Genomic DNA, 17,585 nt, shown 5'->3' with positions numbered 1-17,585 from the left:
CCGAGTTCACGCTTCGGACGATGGCTGTCATGCTGGGCCGGCCACAAACAGCGCTGGCGGGAACCATCGTCTGTCTGCACTTGATTCAGCCCCACGAGGTGAGCTGTGAAGGCCATGTCGATTGCCCGCACTGGGTCATAGCGAGTGCGACCGGATGCTGCCCTGTAGGGAGGGGTGACACGTGTCCGAGCCAGCGTGCCAGGACCCCTCGTGTTCGTCTGGTGGGGCCGCATAAAAGCATAGACGCACGGGGAGCTTATGCAACAGAAATTACAGTTCTAGGGTAGGCAAGTCCAAGATCAGGGTGTCAGCAGGTTGGTTTCATTCCGAGGACTCTCCTTGGCTGGCAGGTGGCCGTCTTCTCCCAGGGTCCTCACGTGGTCTGTGCACACACACTCCTGGGGTCTCTGTGTACACACACTCCTGGGGTCTCTGTGTGTCCACGTTTCCTCTTCTTATAAGGGAAGGTCAGAGCCACCCCAGTGACCTCACCTTAGTGTCATCACATCTTCAAAGACGCTGTCTCCAAATACAGTCACATTCTAAGTTCCTGCGAGTAAGGACTTCACCAGGAATTTGGGGGGACACAGTTGTGCCCCTCGCACGTGCTGCAGGTGACGGGGTGCTCCCTGGGAGCAGGTGTCACAGGCACCTGCCAGGGTTCTGCTTGCGGCTGGTGAGGAAGCCCCGCTGTGCACGCTGGGAACCTCACACGCCTTCCCTTCCTCCTGCTCTCAGGGACACGCCCCTCTTGCAGCTCTGAGTAAACCAGTTCTCGTTTGGTGCTACAACTAATCCACTAACATCCACGCCCCACTAAGGAACAGACTGACCGGAAACCAGAGGAATAAACAAAAACGAACACTGGGCCTCAGTTACGTGACTGTGCCGTGATCCCCATCCATTTGGAAGGACGGTCCTGAGGCTTGCAGGATTGCACACGGAGGCCGCCCTTCCTGTGGGTTGTTGTAGGTGAGGGGGAAGAAACTTTCAGGCAGGGCTAGCGTCCCAGTCTGCCCCACCAGGGTCCCCAGAGACTCTGTGCAGCCCCCAGTGCCTGGCACAGGGGGTGTGAGCCTGTTCTGTCTTGCAAAGCTGTGAATGCTCTCTGTGCCCTGGCATTTTGTGAGGGAAGGCCCTTTCTCATTTCATCCATGAAAGGAGAGAAGGTTCTGGTTATTCTGAAGTAATCCTGTGTAGCCAAGGTGCCTGCTGTGGATAAAATGCACAGGCACAATAATACGTATAAAGAGTGTCATTGGAAACGATGGTATGCCGGCTTGGGTTGTCACATCATTCTACGGATGGGGAAACTGAGGTACAGGTTTCAGAGTGACACATGTCATGTGACACAGCTAATCCGCAGAAGGGCCCTGTGGACACATGACATTATAGGAATGTCATGTAGGAATGTCAATGTCATTATAGGAATGCCTTTGACTTTCTTCTTTCCTCTCTGACTCTTACGTTGTTGGGTGTACGTATTAAGTCATTATCGATTAGGGAAGTCCAAATAAACGTGCCTATAAAAAATTAAATTCCATTTTTACCGGGTGTGGTTTTTATGAACCATCTAAGATCCTAAGATTTTTTAAGCCTCTGGGATAATTGAACTTCAGGGGAAGACTTCCCAGTACATGGACCCAAAAGGAATACAGAAATTTGCACACCAAATCCAGGCACAGCCAGGGAGCTTTCGAGCTAGATACGGCTTTGAGAGGCTTCCTGGGGGCACCGGGCTGGCATTCGGCTTACAGCCGTCTTCACTGTGCGTGTTGGGTTGAGCGAGTTGTGAGCTCACCGTTTCCTGTCGTGTTTCTGAGCAGGTCCATCGTGGCATCAAAGGCATGGTGAGGGACGCCCACGGAAAAGGAATTCCCAATGCCATCATCTCCGTGGAAGGTGTTAACCATGACATCCGAACAGGTAACCGCGAGTGTCGATGAACTGTCTCTCGGTAGGAAATATCTGTTTCCTTGAAGCATTTTTCTGGGGTCAACACCACATGTTGCATGCCAGAAACTTCGTATGGAGAGCTGAACGATTGTCTCCTGCCTCAAACTTAACCGTGGAGACCCTGGCAAGCAAGGCGCTCAGCCTGTGCTTTCTGGTGTCTCCCTCATTCGTGTGAAAACCAGATGCTCAGTGGGGGGGGGGGGGGGGTTAAAGGACCCACTGGCGGGTGGGGCCTGGGTTCAGGCATCTGACTCCCAGCCCCAGGCATGTCCCTGCTCACTCAGGGCTTTCGTGCTGCTGTGAAACCCACGAAGTCTCTCCCTTGTGCCCAGGGCCATTGTCACCTGGGGTGGTGCTCAGTGTGTTTGGTGAGATATGAGGAAACACTGACTTTGACGGGTAGTGTGGGCAGCATGATGTCGTGGCAGGTGCACCGGGAACAGAATTGGCGAGAAGCCTAAATCCGCTTGTGTGCAGGGGCTCTGGTGGAGACGGTGCGTCTGCACACAGAGGTTTTCGTCCGCCGGGGACACTCTGGGGAGCGCTGCGTGCGTCATAGTGTAGGTGGATGCGCTTTGCTTTGGTGTCAGCTGTAGTGAGCAAGGCATTGGGACCGGGCCCTGTGTTTGTTTCCCGCGGGGGCGGTGACAACTGACCACAAACTTAAAGAATTAGAAATTTATTCCCTCACTGCTATGGCGGCTAAAGGTGTCAGCGGGGCCGTCCTCCCTCTGGAGCCCCTGGGGAGGAAACTTCCTTGGCTTTTGCGGCTTCTGGTGGCTGTACGTGCCCCTGAGCTTCCTTGGTCCCATCACTCCAGTCTCTGCCTCCATCTTCCGTGGCCTCCCCCTGTGTCTCCTCTCTCTCGGATAAGGACACCTGTCATTGGATTTAGGGCCTACCTAGGCCATCCAGGATGGTCTCATCTTGAGATCCTTAGTTATATCTGCAAAGATCCTTTTCCCAAACAAGGTCACATTCGCAGGGTCTGGATTAGGGTCTAGGTAGTAGGATGTGGACCCTTCTGGGGGCCATCATTCAACCTACTACAGGTCCCACCTGGGCACAGAGAGCCGACTCAGTAGGAGAAGGGAAATCGTGATTGCCATGAGAAAGACCTGTTCAGCCCTCGGACACACTTGAACAACTGGGAGAGACAGGATATGAGGCCAGCTCAGCAGGTGTTTAGTGTGGCCTGACCTGTACCTCTTGGCTCAGGAGCTTACACTGTGCTGGGTCGGCCAGCGGTCTGGGTTCGCCTGGGACTGGGGGTGGTTCCCAGGATGTATGACTTCAGATTTAAAATGGGGGACAATCCCAGGGAAACCGGGTCAAGTTCATTTTCCTCCTGTGTCCCCCATGTGTTATCACCTGTAAAGCCGATGAGAGTTGGGATGATACACAAGGTGCCCATACGGAACAGATGCTCTGCCTTGGTTCTGCCCTTGGTTCCCCCCCGCTCTGTCAGCACATAGATACAGAATCTATGCCCGCTCACCTCCTCCTTAGCTGCCAGCCGGTCCGACCCGTGGCACCTGCCAGGCTCACCGTGGTACCCCCGGCAGGCTTCTCCTATGTCTTCCCTCGTAGCCCCGCAGCCAGGGCAAGCTTGTTATCAGCTAACTGGGTCATATCACCCTTTTATTAAACCCCACAGGGGCACCCCAAAGTCCTCAGGGCACGCGCGGGGCCATACAGGATTAGGCTGCTGGTTACCTCCCAAACCTCTCCTGGGGTGACCGGCTATCTTGCTTGGTTTGCCCAGGACTGTCCCCATTTAAAAGTGAAAATCGTTGAGTCTCCGTTTCGGTCAAACAAGAACAGTCACTGCCCTGTGCGTGCTGTCCTCGGTAGTCCCCGCCGGCTCCTTCCTCGAGGACTCAGGCCACACTTTGGGGTCCTCGCTCCAGCCCCTCCTACTGCCCGAACCTCCTTCCCTTGAGAACCCCTCGGTTCCTTCCTCGTCCCCTTCGGGTCGCTGCGCAGATGTCACCGTGTCAACGAGGCCCACCATGGTGGCCACGTTTTCTAACCCCGTCCGCCTGCCCCTACCACCTGCTGCTTCCTCTCAGCCTCCAGCTTTCTCCTCCCGTAGCGTCTCCACCGCCGGCCTCTGACACCCTGCAGGCCAAGCCCGTACCTCTGGTGCCTGTTTTGTTCCTGCTTCTCCCCCGCTTGCTCCAGACCAGGTGTCCTTGACTCTTTCGTGCCTCGGTGAAGTGCAGGCTGCACTCAGTAGGTGCTTAATGAATATTTGTTGCATGAATGGATGAAGGGGTGAGTTTGAACGAATGAATGGACACGGCATGGTGTTTCCGGGAGTGCACAGAGAATAGCAGAGCTGGGATTTGAGCCAGGGGCTTGAGACTGTGAATGCAGTGCCCCTGCCCCTTTTCTCCACAAACCCTTCTCGTGCATTAACAGACCCAGTCCTTCCAACAAACGATCCCATTTGACCTGTGAGGAACCGAAGCCTCTGGGGCCTTAGGATGGAGTAGGCTGGGATTCAGGCTGCAACACGTGCTGCTCAGTGACGGGCCGTCTGCCGACGTGCCTGCTACAGAAAGCCAGTTATTGTATCAATTTTTTTTGATGTTTATTTATTTTTGAAGGAGAGAGAGAGACAGAGCGTGAGGGGGGAGGGGCAGAGAGAGAGGGAGACACAGAATCCAAAACAGGCTCCGGGCTCCGAGCCGTCAGCCCAGAGCCCGATGCGGGGCTCGAACCCGCAAACCACGAGATCACGACCTGAGCCGAAGTCCGAGGCTTAACCGACGGAGCCACCCAGGCGCCCCAAGCCAATTACTGTTTCAGTGGGTGAAATGGAGCTGAAATGTCACGCGGTGTGATGCCATGACTCGCCTTCCTGTTTTCTGAAACTCCCTCCTGCTCATGCTTGAGGACCTTACAGCCCCTGCCCGGGAGGCTTCACATTGTGCGGCGTGGCATTTGGTACATCGAGGCCCCTCCCGGGCAGCCGCTGGTTCCTTCGTTCATTCACTTACTCATTCATGCATTCAGCGCGCAGATTCCAGACTTGCGATGGGCCGGGTGTTACGCAAGGTGCTGGAGATCGTTAGGAACAGAAGGGACTGTATTTTAAACGTTGCCAACAAGCTCCTGTGAAAGAATGATTCATAAAAGAGCCTAGAATATTCTTGGGACAATTTGTGCTTTGTACACAATGTGAGAAAACATGAGGGTTTTAAATGGAATTGGAGAGAAAGAGTCCCAGGGACCCCACAAGCCCGAAGAGAGTGCTATGCCTACTGAGCTCTGAACCTCAAGCCCCTGTGATCACAGAGGTGGTTTCGATGAGCCGATGGAAGCCGCCTGCCCGTCTCCGTTTATTTCCCCCCGAAAATAATTTCCCAGTGTATTCTCATGATACATAAACTCCATACTTCACACATAGCTCTTTATTTGTTTCAGCCTCTTTTGGTGCTCGACTTAAGCCCTGCATTTGCCTTGATTTCTCTCTGAGCTTCTGTGACCTGACAAGTTTTGTTTCCGGCGGGATTTTGCAGAAACTAAACAGGGGAATTGAATTCCACGGAGAGAGAAGCGAGTACGAATGCTTTCTAGACGCACGTAATAAGTAGGTTGGCCAAACACCTGGCTCAGAAAGCCCCATGAGCGTCCTCTGTCTAGTGGGCACTGACCTGACCTGCTAACGAGTGCACATTTGTTAGCGCCTGGGTTGTTCCTTCTGTCCACCGTGCTGAGCGATGCCAGCTGCGGAAGTGCCCCCCCTCCTATAATTCCGCAGAACATTCACCCTTGAACACAGACCTGCTCACCCAGTGACAGGGGTAGTGACCTAACACGCTGATCTCTGAGTTTCACAAGGTAGATGGTTCTAGACTTTACCAGGGGTCGGGCTGGAAGCACATAACAAGAGCCCTGGGGGTAAGCGTGGGGAAACCCGACGCAAGAACTTCCGGGGGAGAGGGTGCATTGCCAGGCAGATGAGAGAATCAGGCCTCTTCTGTGTTTCTGAAACGGAACCTTATAGATTATAGAGCTGGCCCACCTCATTCTGATTCCGTGAATCCAAACAAATTCCTGATGGTTTCATTTTTTTGGGGGGTGGGAATTTTTAGTGTTTATTTTTGAGAGGGAGGGAGGGTCGGGGGGGGGGGGGGGGGGAGCAGAGAGAGAGAGAAGGAGACACAGAATCTGAAGCAGACTCCAGGCCCTGAGCTGTCAGCCCAGAGCCTGATGTGGGGCTCGAGCCCACGACTCGTGAGATCAAGGCCTGAGCCACAGTGGGACGCTTAACCCACTGAGCCACCCAGGCACCCCCTGCCGTGGTTTCGTTTTTAACGCATCCTGTGGAGCACCTCCTGTATGCTGGCCTAGAAATACTGTGGTAAACGAGACAGACATGCCCCTCACCTCAGACAGTACGTTCTAGTGGGGGGAGACATACAAGTAGTTGCCAAGGAAAATTTAAAAGGTAATTGCAGACTATGATGATAGCCCAGAAAGAATTTGGAGGATATACAGAAACTGGTGGGAAGGCCAAAGAAGGTTCCCTCCCTGAAGGGAGGAGCACAAGCTGGTCTTTGGAAGAACAGGGAACAGTATTTCGGTTGGAAGAAACAGTAATTACAGAGGTTTGGAATCAAGAGTTAAAGAGCAAACTCTCGGGGTTTCTTTGTGGCTGGAGGGGGTGGGGGGCAAGGGGGAGTGGCCTGCGAGGAGCCGGTGGGGATTTTCTTGGAAGACTCATCCCCTAGAGGCATGGAACGGAACTCATTGCTTTTGAATTACAAAAAGTTGGCTTTATCATTAAGAAACAAACTTTAGGCGTTTAAAAACATCTCAGGGATACAAGAGCACAGGAGTTGGGGGAACAGCATATGCAAAGGCCCTGAGGTGTAAGGTGGGTGTTCCATTCCGGGAACCAGTGGGAGGTGTTCTGAGTGCCTGGGATGCAGCAGTGTGGGCTGCCCATGTGACTGTGCTCAAAAGACAGGTTAGGGGCTCCTGGGTGGCGCAGTCGGTGAAGCGGCCGACTTCAGCTCAGGTCACGATCTCGCGGTCCGGGAGTTCGAGCCCCGCGTCGGGCTCTGGGCTGACGGCTCGGAGCCTGGAGCCTGTTTCCGATTCTGTGTCTCCCTCTCTCTCTGCCCCTCCCCCGTTCATGCTCTGTCTCTCTCTGTCCCCAAAATAAATAAACGTTGGAAAAAAAAAAAAAAAAGACAGGTTAAAGACAGGGCAGCATGACATGAGAAGAAGGAGGCCCCCACCATGTGGAGGAGGGAGCCTTCTGCTTTGGAGGAAGAAGAATCCCTTCTTACAAACCTCCTTATACACTTAGCGGTGCCCATCAGCATTTATTAATTATGGGTTTTTGGTTTTTTTTCCCCTTCTCTGCTCAGTGAGCACCTCCCTTGGTGAGGACCCTGCCCCCTTCCCTGGGGTGTTTCAAAATGACCCAAAGTACTCTCGAGATGGTGCACTCTGAGCGGTCTCGCCTCCAGAGGCCTCTAGCCGCTCTGACAGCCTTTCCGGGCGGCCGGCTCTTGGCCTTAACACATCCGTCTGGTGTTCGCAGGGGAAAAAGCATCCACAGGAGTTAGGACTTAGTAAGTTCAAGTTCACGTGTTAATAAGACATTGGGTTCCGTGTGTGTGTTTCTCTTTACCACATTCAATCCCACAGGCATTCACAGAGGGCACACCGTACGAAACACACTAGAAGTGTTGAGGAGTGAGACACAGGCTCTCAAGGAGCCGACAGCTTAGCACAGGGCCCGGCCTCACACTCGAGGACGCGCGGTCTGGTAGGACAGGTGAGATGCGTGAAGGGGGCGGCACGTTCAGGTTTGCCCGGGGGCCGCGGGACCCCAGAGGGAGGTCTCAAAGGGTGAGTGGCATTGTGACGCTCAGGGAACCCCTGACGGGCTCTTGCCTCCTGAAAAGCATGAGATGGCCTTTTATTCGGTTGAAAAGCTTGCATTGTCACCCAAGGAAGACATAGGGTGGGCGCAGCACTGAGAAAGCCGGGGAGCCAGCCACGTGCGTTGTGTGCACCCCGACCTCTCACCCTGGGTCCTGTTTACCAGTTAGCAGGCCGAACTGCCTGCATAGTTCATTTTTTACGGCATTTGGTGTTCTCGTGAGCTCACTTAATTGCATCCGTGTGTCTCAGATGAATAAAGATTATCATCTACACCTGATGCTTCAAAGTGTTATGTGTTTGTGGGAGATGCATATTCACACACGCACAGAGTTTTCTCCCGTCCCTTGGAAGACTTCATGGCTTGTGTAGACATGTGAGCCTTGCCCAGGGCCTCCTTAGCCCCTTTCCTCGTCCTCTCCTGGCCCCAAAGCTTTAGGGCAGCTGGGACACTCAGATTGCCATAAGAGAGAGAGCCTAACCTGCTGATTACTAGCTGTGCGACCTTGTGCAGGACTTTATGCCTCCCTGGGCATCAGATTACTTAGGTAGAAAAGGGAGTAATCATACAACGTGTGTTAAAGGCTTGCTTGGAGACTCAGTGGATCGGTGCCTGCCTTGACCTTCCGGGTACCACGTCCTCTGCGGGGTCACTGGTTACCCATGCCCTGAAGTCTCTTTAACGTGTCTGCGTTAAAGTCTGCGTGTCTGCGTTGAAGTCTGCGTGTCGTCGGCAGGCTGCAGGCTCCTGGGGAGGAGATCCTTGGCCTGGAACCCATCTATGCAACAGAGATCTAGCCTAGAGCTAGGACACGGGTCCCGTTACGTGCTTATGGGGTGACTGACCAGCAGTGTCCCTGGGGAGACAGGAGCTCGGGCTTGCAGCATTGGTATGTCACTGCCCCTGAAGCTTCAGGCTTCTCTTGGCCCCCGGGCCAAGAATGAGGGCCATGGAATGGGGTGCAGATACCACACCTCCTCCCAGATCATTTGGCCCTGGCCCCCTGTGGTCCTTTATTTCTCTTTTCAAAAGTGAAGAGTCCCACCCCTTGAAAGAATTCCTATTCTGTATTTATAGCCGTGCTAAGAGAGGCCAGGAAGCCAGGCACTGATGGCTTTTCAAGATGGCATTTTGTGGCGAGGGCACACCATTTGGAAGCTCAGCTTGGTGATGAATGGCGTATATTGTCACAGAGGAAGGAGTGTGAGTGATCATTTCTCCATCTCCACTCACGAGTATTAACACCACAGGGAGCCTTCACCTCGAACCCCTGCCTGGTAAAACCATTAAGGTGGCTTCCAAAGAGGAAAACATCTCAGCTCCCAAAATGCATTAAGAATTTGCATCAGCGGGGGCTCGGATTCCACACCGCCTGCCTCTGAGTCTCTCTCCGGCCGGGAGGCTGGTCCCGGAGTAACAGGACTGGTGGGGTAGCTGCGTTAGAAGAGAACCTCTGAATTCCCTGCTTTCTTTTCACAGCCAGCGATGGGGACTACTGGCGCCTCCTGAACCCCGGGGAGTACGTGGTCACGGCCAAGGCGGAAGGGTTCACCTCGTCCACCAAGAACTGCATGGTCGGCTACGACATGGGGGCCACACGGTGTGACTTCACTCTCAGCAAAACCAACCTGGCCAGGATCAGGGAGATCATGGAAAAGTTTGGGAAGCAGCCCGTCAGCCTGCCAGCCAGGCGGCTGAAGCTGCGCGGGCGGAAGAGACGGCAGCGCGGGGGACGTGCCAACACTTGAGGCCTGTCCCGGACCCTTGCAAATTAAACCACCCCCAGTCGTAGCTCCATAGAGGACTCCCTGCTGTTTTTCTCTGTAATTCATGAAGGCCTGGGAGAATGCGTGCATTGCAAGCCTGGCCCCGAGGGGAGGGCTGAAAGCTTAGGATATTTTTTTTTTCTTTGTTCCATTTTCCCAAATAACTTGGACAGATCAGCACAGAAAGGCTGGTAGGAGTGAGATTTCAGCAGCTCAGCCTGGGAATCGGAGACAGAGAGGGGGGCCTTGCCCGCTCAGGGTCTCCTGGCCGCACGGGAAGGGAAGCCAAGGCTTCCCCTGGTGGCATGCCAGCAAGAGCCCCTCACGCATTTGCATTTTGCTGGGCTCCAATCGCAGCGTCCTGGGGCCCTGCTGTCCCAGAAGTTACCATTTGAGACGCTTCTGGGCCCTCTGAGAGAATCCACCCTCTCTGGCCCCGGGGCATTCCAAGCTGCTGCAGATTGATTCTGCCCTCTGTGGACAATGGAGACATGACCAAGTGAGCAGCGGGGAGCCTCTAGAATCCATTCGGGCTCCCTTTCAACAAAGGACAGTGTTTCTAAAAGGAGAGAAAGGCTGAGCTAGTCCACCAGTGATTGGTCGGCAGCCGCCAGTTGGGGCTCATTTGCAGGGTCCACAGAGAACTCCCGGGCCCCTCGCTGGTCCAGCAGCCCTGGGGGCGGAGCGGGAGGGAGCCCGGCATCTAGCCCGGTCCCCTCTTTGATCTGCGGGGACTTGAGGAGGGCCAGGAGGCAGATCACCGGCAGCCCTCTCACTGCCTCAGATGTGCCCCCTTTCACGGAAATGGGCGCGCGTAAGTTGGCTTAACATCGCCAAGGGAGTTATTTTTGATGTGTGGGATGCCAGACCTTCGAATTAGGCCACGAGTGATGAAAAGCTCCTAGAATTATCTGTGGATTATTGGTTTGGGAGGGGTTGTCGGATGACCATCCAAGAACACAGCCTGTCTACTTTTTCTTGATATTGCTGCCTCACTGACCTGGGAAGAAAGAAAAATAAAGCAAGCAAATGGTGACATCTTTCCAGCGTGTGGTTTTCCTGAGCAGACCCGTGCCCACCCCAGGGGCTCGCCCCACTGCCTCTCCCAGAGGTCAGGCACCCCCAGAGAAGAGCCTGCCCGGGGAGGGGTATCCTGTGGGCCTTCCAAGTTTGGTAGCGGGTGCTGACAGCCGTGTGTTCCCTGCCCCCTCCCCAGGAGAGCCGTGCGCCTAGGTAAAAGCGCCCTGACACCTGGGACCTACTAGTGACTGCTGGGGATGTCAGGGAGCCTCTTTCCGGAAATGATCCGGATGCGACTTTCTGACAGTCTACACCAGAGATTGCAAACTTGCCTTCTAAAGGATCGGATAGTAATCATTTCAGGCTCGGCGGCCAGTTTCTGTCACACGTACTTAACCCTGCTATGGTGGCACAGAAGCAGACGTGCATAAAACACAAAGGGACAGGCACGGGTGTGTTTCAGTAAAACTTGGTAAAGCCTGGGGGGCTCAGTCGGTTGAGCGCCCGATTCTTGCTTTCGGCTCAGCTCATGATCCCAGGGTGGTGGGATTGAGCCCCGCATCAGACTCCACCCTGAATGTGGAGCCTGCTTAAGAGTCTCTCTCTCGTGGGCTCTCTCTCCCTCTGCCCCCCTCTCTCACGTGCACATGCTCACTCTCTCTCTCTCTCTCTCTCTCAAACAAAACTTGATTTATCAAAACGCATAGTAGTTGGATTTGAACCCTCAAGCCGGGGCGCAGCTAGCTGGCCCTGGCTTGTGTGATAGAACTTTCTGGGATGATGGGAACGTTCTATTCCGTGCCATCTCACACAGACGCATGTGACCAGTGGGCACTTGAAATGTGGTTTGTGCCACTTAGGGCCAGAATTTCTGGCGCTAAATACTTTCCGGGAATTTAAGTTTCACTTTTAATCGCCACACTGGCCCGTGTCGCTCTCCGCCGAGCCACTGGTCGGAAAAATTGGCGGCCTTAGATGGGGTGGGTGGTGATAGGAATAAAGCCTTTGAGACGAGAAGCGAGCGTGGCAGTGCGGAAGGACTAACCCCGGCAAGCGCATCAGCTCAGCAGACTGGGTTTGTCAGGTCCCTGCACTTGGTGCTGAGATGAGTCAGTCTTCCTGCCAGTGACTAGCACCGTACCCTTCGGGCTGCGGTACACAGCTTGCGTGTCTGTGACATTCTCTGCCGTCTGCAGGCCTGCCGTCAGCCCTGGCCCGCTAACAGCAGTCTGGGGCTTGCAGGCGTGGGCTCTGTGGGCTCTGTGGGCTCTGGGCCGCGCCACCCCTGCCGCGTGGCCTTGGACTTGGCAAGCTCCCTGCTCCCTCATCCGTTCCTGCCAAGTCAACCCAAGGCCTTGCTGGGTGGGGGGAGCCGCCACCCTCAAAGCCCCCCTCAGCGGGACCGGCCAGAAAGCTGCAGAGGCTGGTCTCCCACAGCCTGATTCTGCAGCCGCGCTCTGAGCACCGGGAGAACCTCTCCTGGGGCCGCGGGCGCTCTTTCTCCTGCCTGTCTACACCTGCTGTATAAACACAGCCCCAGCTTCCCAGCCACCGCACCAGGAGTCCAGGGGAACTTAGATAAAGGGAATGAGGGGTGAAGCACGTGGGGTACAGAGGAGAATAACCGGTCTTTAGAGCTGAGGGATGTTTCTAGACAAATGCGTCCAGGGACGGCAGACGGGTTTCCTCTTGCGAGCCAGCTCCGATTTATCGGTGGTAGTTGCCTGAAGCGGTGTGTTAAGGATTCTGAGACAGAGTCCTGGCTCAGCGGGATAAGATGGGGCAACGTCTCTGGATGCGTTTCCATCCCCAGACTAGCCCAATCCCCCTGGGTTTAGAGATGGGAAAACTGAGGCCCAGGGAGAAGCCTCCTTCCTCCGTCCCAGTAGAGCGGTGTGATTCGGTGCTGGAGCAGCTGCCCAGGACGTTTTTTAAGTGCTTATTTATTTTCAGAGAGAGTAGCGGGGGAGAGGGGCCCAGGGAAAGGGAGAGAGAAAATCCCAAGTAGGCTTTGCACTGTCGGCACAGAGCCTCGTGTGGGGCTCGATCCCATGAACCATGAGGCCATGACCTGAGCGGAAATCAAGGGTCAGACGCTCACCCGACTGAGCCACCCAGGTGCCCCTTGGCTGACTTTCTGAGGAGCAGATCAAGCCCCCCAGGCGGTGATGGAAGCCTTGGGAGGCACGGGTGCCTTTCCGAAGTCAGATCAGCTGGCCCAGGAGCTGAGCGCTAAGTCCCGGGTGTGCCCCCCGCCCCGCCCCCCGCCTGCTTCTGCACACGATGTGCATCGTAGCTCGGCGCCTGCTCCAGACGACCTAACGCCTAGGCGACGTCCCCGCTCCCCGGGGCCCGTTCGATGTTCGGTTGGTGACATTCGTCAGAGGTGCCGCTTGCGTCTCCTTGCTGGCCTGGCCGGCTTTCTGAGCTGCAGGAGGTCAGCACCACCCTGGCGTTTCTTGTTGTCTGTCTTCAGAACAAGCACGACGGAGGAAGGGGACAGTGACTCCACGTGCGCTCACTGGCGGCTTAGCTCGTGGGCTCTGTCCCCGTCGAGCCTCCCCCTGGCCCGTCTCGGGAGCAAGGCTGGGGTGCGGAGGAGCCGAGCCATCCGTCCGTCCGTTCCCGGGGGTCGGCTCCAGCCCAGCCTCCTCCAGGTTGTCGCAGAGCAAGGTGTGCAAGAGCCTCGTCTTTGGGGTCCGGGGGGGGGGCGCTGAGCTGTAGTCCCAGCCCTGCCTCTTGACCCTCCGTGCGGCCTTGTAACCTCGCGCCTCCGTCTTCCCATCCACGGAGCGGGCACAGTAGCGGGCTTCCCACACGACGGGGACCTCCGCTGTGAGCAGCGAGGCCGGCACCCGGCACGCCGCCAGCACCCAGATGCAGAGGAGAAGCTGAGTGTTTGTCTCCCGGTACTGCGTTCCCGGCACCGGGGACACGGCGTCTCGTCCCCACGGCTGCGTTAGAGGTGCCTGTCGTGTATTTTTCAAATGAGGCGGCTGAGGCTTGGGGCAGGCACAGACCATCTGCTGTGATTTTTTTCTTTAACCAATCACGAATCTGGAAGCCACTCCCTTCGGCGGCTGTCAAAACCTGCGTCAGGTGAGCCACCACTGAGGCAGTAGGAGGTGAGCCGAGGGCACAGACGACCCCAGAGCTACAGGAGAGACCTCCTGGCTGCCCCTGCCTCGTCCTCCCCAGGCGTGTGCTCTTGCTGACAGATCCTGCCCCCTCCCCACCCTGCCACCCCAGATGGGCTGGGGGGACACAGCAAAGGCCACTATTCTCTGGGTATTGTCCCCTTCCAGCTCAGGCAAGTGGAGAGCCGCTAGGACGTCAGCATCTGGCTCTGCACTCTCTGCCAGTTCATCTAAAACACCCTGCACAGGGCCTGGGGGATTTGTGGGGGCCAGAAGAGGAGGGAGACCCGGGAAGCCCATGGAGGAAGTTTCCATGGCATCCCTAGGCCCGTGGAGGGAGGAGAGAGCCCACCAATCGCTGCACCTCCTGGGGAGCAGTGGGATCCAGAGCCTCCGGAGCGGGGTGGGCGGGGGAGGGGGAGGGGACAGAGCTTTGGGACTGAAGCTTAAGCTTGATCCCAGGTCTGCCTCTTACTATCCGAGTGATGTTGAACAAGCAGCCTCATCTCTAAAATGGATTTAATAATCCCTGCCTCCCAGCGCTGTTGTGGAGGTATAATCAATGCTAATAAATTTAAAACGCTCGGAATCGTCAGCATCGAAAAGATCTAGAAATGAAAACAGGCTGTTTTTAGAGGAAAGTACCGCCACTTCAGAAAACAGTCTGGCCGTTTCCCAAAATGTTCAACATCGTGGGACCGCATGACCCAGCCATTCTACTCCTAGCTCCGCACGCAAGAGAAATGTAAAACATGTGTCCGTGCAGAATTTGTACCGGAATGTTCAACGCAACGCTATTCATTTAGCCAAAAGGTAAAGACAATCCAGACGTCCATCTACTTACCAGTGGATACACGAAACACTGTCCACACAATGGAATATTATTCAGCCATAAAAAGGACTGAGAATATTACAACGTGGTTGAAGTTGGAAAACATTATGCGAAGTGAAAAATGTTGATCACAAAAGACCACATGTTGTATGGTTCCATTTTACTCAAACTGTCCCCGAGTAGGCAAATCATAGGGACAGACAGTGGGTACCTAGGATTTGGGGGAAGAGGGAGACTAGGGTGGGGTAGTGGCTAAGGAGCACGGGGTTTCTTTTCTTTGACAACAATGTTCTAAAACTCACTGTGCACAACTCTGAACAACCACCGAATTAATTGTATCCTTTAACTGAATTGTCTGCTATGGATCATATCTCATTAAAGCTCTTTTTTCAAAAACCATGGCCGTACCAAATCACTAAGCATCATTTTCAAATGTGACATTCTAGGTAAGAACTTTGTTGCATAACCAATTTTTTCCAATCACATCCTAGTAAAAGCAGGACAGGTTCCTACTGAACCTGTACAAATAATTACACGACCATGCAAAGTAGGGAGACTCAGTCGGAGTTTCTGAATTCAGGTTTTAGAAACCAAGCCAAGGGCACCTAGGTGGCTCAGTCAGTTGAGCATCCCATCCCTGACTCTTGATTTTGGCTCAGGTCATGATGCCAGGGTCGTGGCATCAAGCCCCGTGTTGGGCTCTGTGCTAAATGTGGAGTCTGCTTGGGATTCTCTCTCTCTCCCTCTACCCCTCTCCCCTGCTTGTGCTGCCTCTAAATGTGTCTGTAAATAAGCATTTAAAAAATTCTCCGTTCCCATTTCCAACACAGAAAACATTCATGGTTCTAACCCTAAAATCAATAGCTCTTCGGGGGTCTTCCCTAAGTTCTGTGAGGTAAAGGCATCTGGAGGCCAAAAGAAATCTGAGGAATGTTGCTTCAGGACAAAACCAGTGTTCTGCTTGAAAACTAGAAGCGTGTGTACAGTTGTATTTCTCGATCACTGGTGCCTAAGTAACTTCGCACTAACACACTACAAAACACAATCACTGTTGAAATAGAGTTTTTCAGAAAGATTCAATCGAGTGGAACACAGCTTTACATTTTTCATCGCCTTAAACATTAGCTAGGAAAGATGTCAGCTTCTTTGATCAGCCGAAGGGAGTAAGTCCAGGGAAAAAAACATACCTGGTAGGATAAAATGTAGCTCGTGTGATATATAGCATTAATAAAGTAGAGAAGACCTAGCTATTTTTTTAAATTAAAATGATTAAACTAGTCTCATTTGCCAAAGAGTTACCTTAATTACATGGGTTCCTAAAATGCTTCTAAGTTAGAGTCACATGAAGTATTAGGAGATTAGAATAATGTTCTTATTTTCGGACAATTATAGGAAACGATTTCTACAAGTGTGTGTCTCCGTAAGCCAAACAGATCCACATTCCTTTAATTTAAGAGACTTTGTAATTTAATTATTCATAATTAAATAATAAATTGCTCTCTCTGGAGAGAGGCAAACATCAAATGTATAACGGACGATAGAATTCTTTCTGAATTACAGACGCACGGACATAGACGTCCCTAGAGGATCTATAGCTGCAACTCTACCTTTTAACCACCGTTGCCACCATTGACAAGAACTCCCAGGTCCAAATAGCAAAGGTACTTCTGTTTTCTTTCCAGGTAGGCACACCATTCTTAGCTGACGTGACCCGAAAATAGACAAATGGACAAAGACCACTTGTAGGTGACCTGTTCCTTTCAACAGCCAGCAATGGCCTTTCTAGGTACAAGGCTGCCCTCAAATCTCAGCATTTGCCTTGCTTGTGTTTGCAAAGCCAGGGAGTCTGGGAACACATCTCCCCTGGAGCACTCCCTCCTCAGTGAGTGAGGGGTGAGTGTGTGTAAATAGTCTGGTTCCTTTGATTCTGAGCAGGACTTTTAGGAGTTGCACCAACGCTGTCCCAAAGCTCTCGGTGGGACGGGTCAAGGTTGCCCTTGGTGGGAATGGGCTTAACCTAACATCACATCCGAGGGGCGCCTGGGTGGCTCGGTCAGTTAAGCGTCCTACTTCAGCTCAGGTCATGATCTCGTGGTTCATGGGTTCGAGCCCTGCGACGGGCTCTGTGCTGACAGCTCCGAGCCTGGACCCTGCTTCGGATTCTGTGTCTCCCTCTCTGCCCCTGTCCTGTTCACGCTGTCTCTCTCTCTCTCTCTCTGTCTCTCAAAAAATAAACATTAAAAAAAAAAAAAAAAACCCAATCACGTCCTACCTAAGATCCTTTTCCTGATCCAAGGTCTCCATGCCCCTCCCGAGTTTTCCTGGACTCACTTCCCAATAAATCTCCCTTCTATATGAATCCTTTCCTCAGAAGCTGCATCCAGAGAGCCTACCCCTAGGGCCTACCTAATCTCGGCTTCACGTTTAGTAGCCGAACCCTGGGTATATTCGGGGGTTATTTTATGTGGACAAGAAAAAGGCTACATTTCTAAACATAGAAATAGGGGCAGGGGTGGCAGCAGGCTATAAAGAAGTTCTGGATAATGAGATATGAAAATTCTAAGAAGTGAGAAGAAAAGGCAGGCATGTCTTTTCTTTGTTCTCCATCAGCCTGGAACAGAGACACGAAGGCTGGCACCCCAGCAGCCATCTTTGATATTGATCTTGATGATGGAGACCAAGCATCCAGGATGGTAGAGCCTGGGGCTTGCAGATACCGAAGTGCCACCATATCAGCTCTCTGCTGTCTCCCTCTAGATGTTTCCAACCTTAATCGCTTCCGCCACGGCGAGAGGAGATTTTTATAAATTTTTTTTTGACGTTTATTTATTTTTGAGACAGAGACAGAGAGAGACAGAGCATGAACGGGGGAGGGGTAGAGAGAGAGGGAGACACAGAATCGGAAGCAGGCTCCAGGCTCTGAGGCATCAGCCCAGAGCCCGACGCGGGGCTCGAACTCACGGACC

General features: G+C 53.5%; 1 protein-coding gene across 4 annotated transcripts in view; it reads left to right on the top strand.

Moving 5' to 3' along the window:
• Positions 1-10,673, top strand: part of CPXM2 (carboxypeptidase X, M14 family member 2) — a 187,533-nt gene extending 176,860 nt beyond the window's left edge. For all 4 annotated transcript variants that reach the window (XM_040486695.1, XM_040486694.1, XM_040486697.1 and 1 more), the window contains 2 exons: positions 1,827-1,926; positions 9,344-10,673. In XM_040486695.1, coding sequence (XP_040342629.1) covers positions 1,827-1,926; positions 9,344-9,612 — 369 coding nt within the window. In that variant the 3' untranslated portion in view covers positions 9,613-10,673. The remainder of the gene's footprint in view (positions 1-1,826; positions 1,927-9,343) is intronic.
• Positions 10,674-17,585: the final 6,912 nt, after the last annotated feature.

This window comes from Herpailurus yagouaroundi, unplaced genomic scaffold, assembly GCF_014898765.1.
Source record: "Herpailurus yagouaroundi ecotype Mexico unplaced genomic scaffold, PumYag 163, whole genome shotgun sequence".
NCBI lineage: Eukaryota > Metazoa > Chordata > Mammalia > Carnivora > Felidae > Herpailurus > Herpailurus yagouaroundi.
Note: the sequence above shows the minus strand (reverse complement) of the source record. Positions and strands in the feature narration are given on the sequence as shown.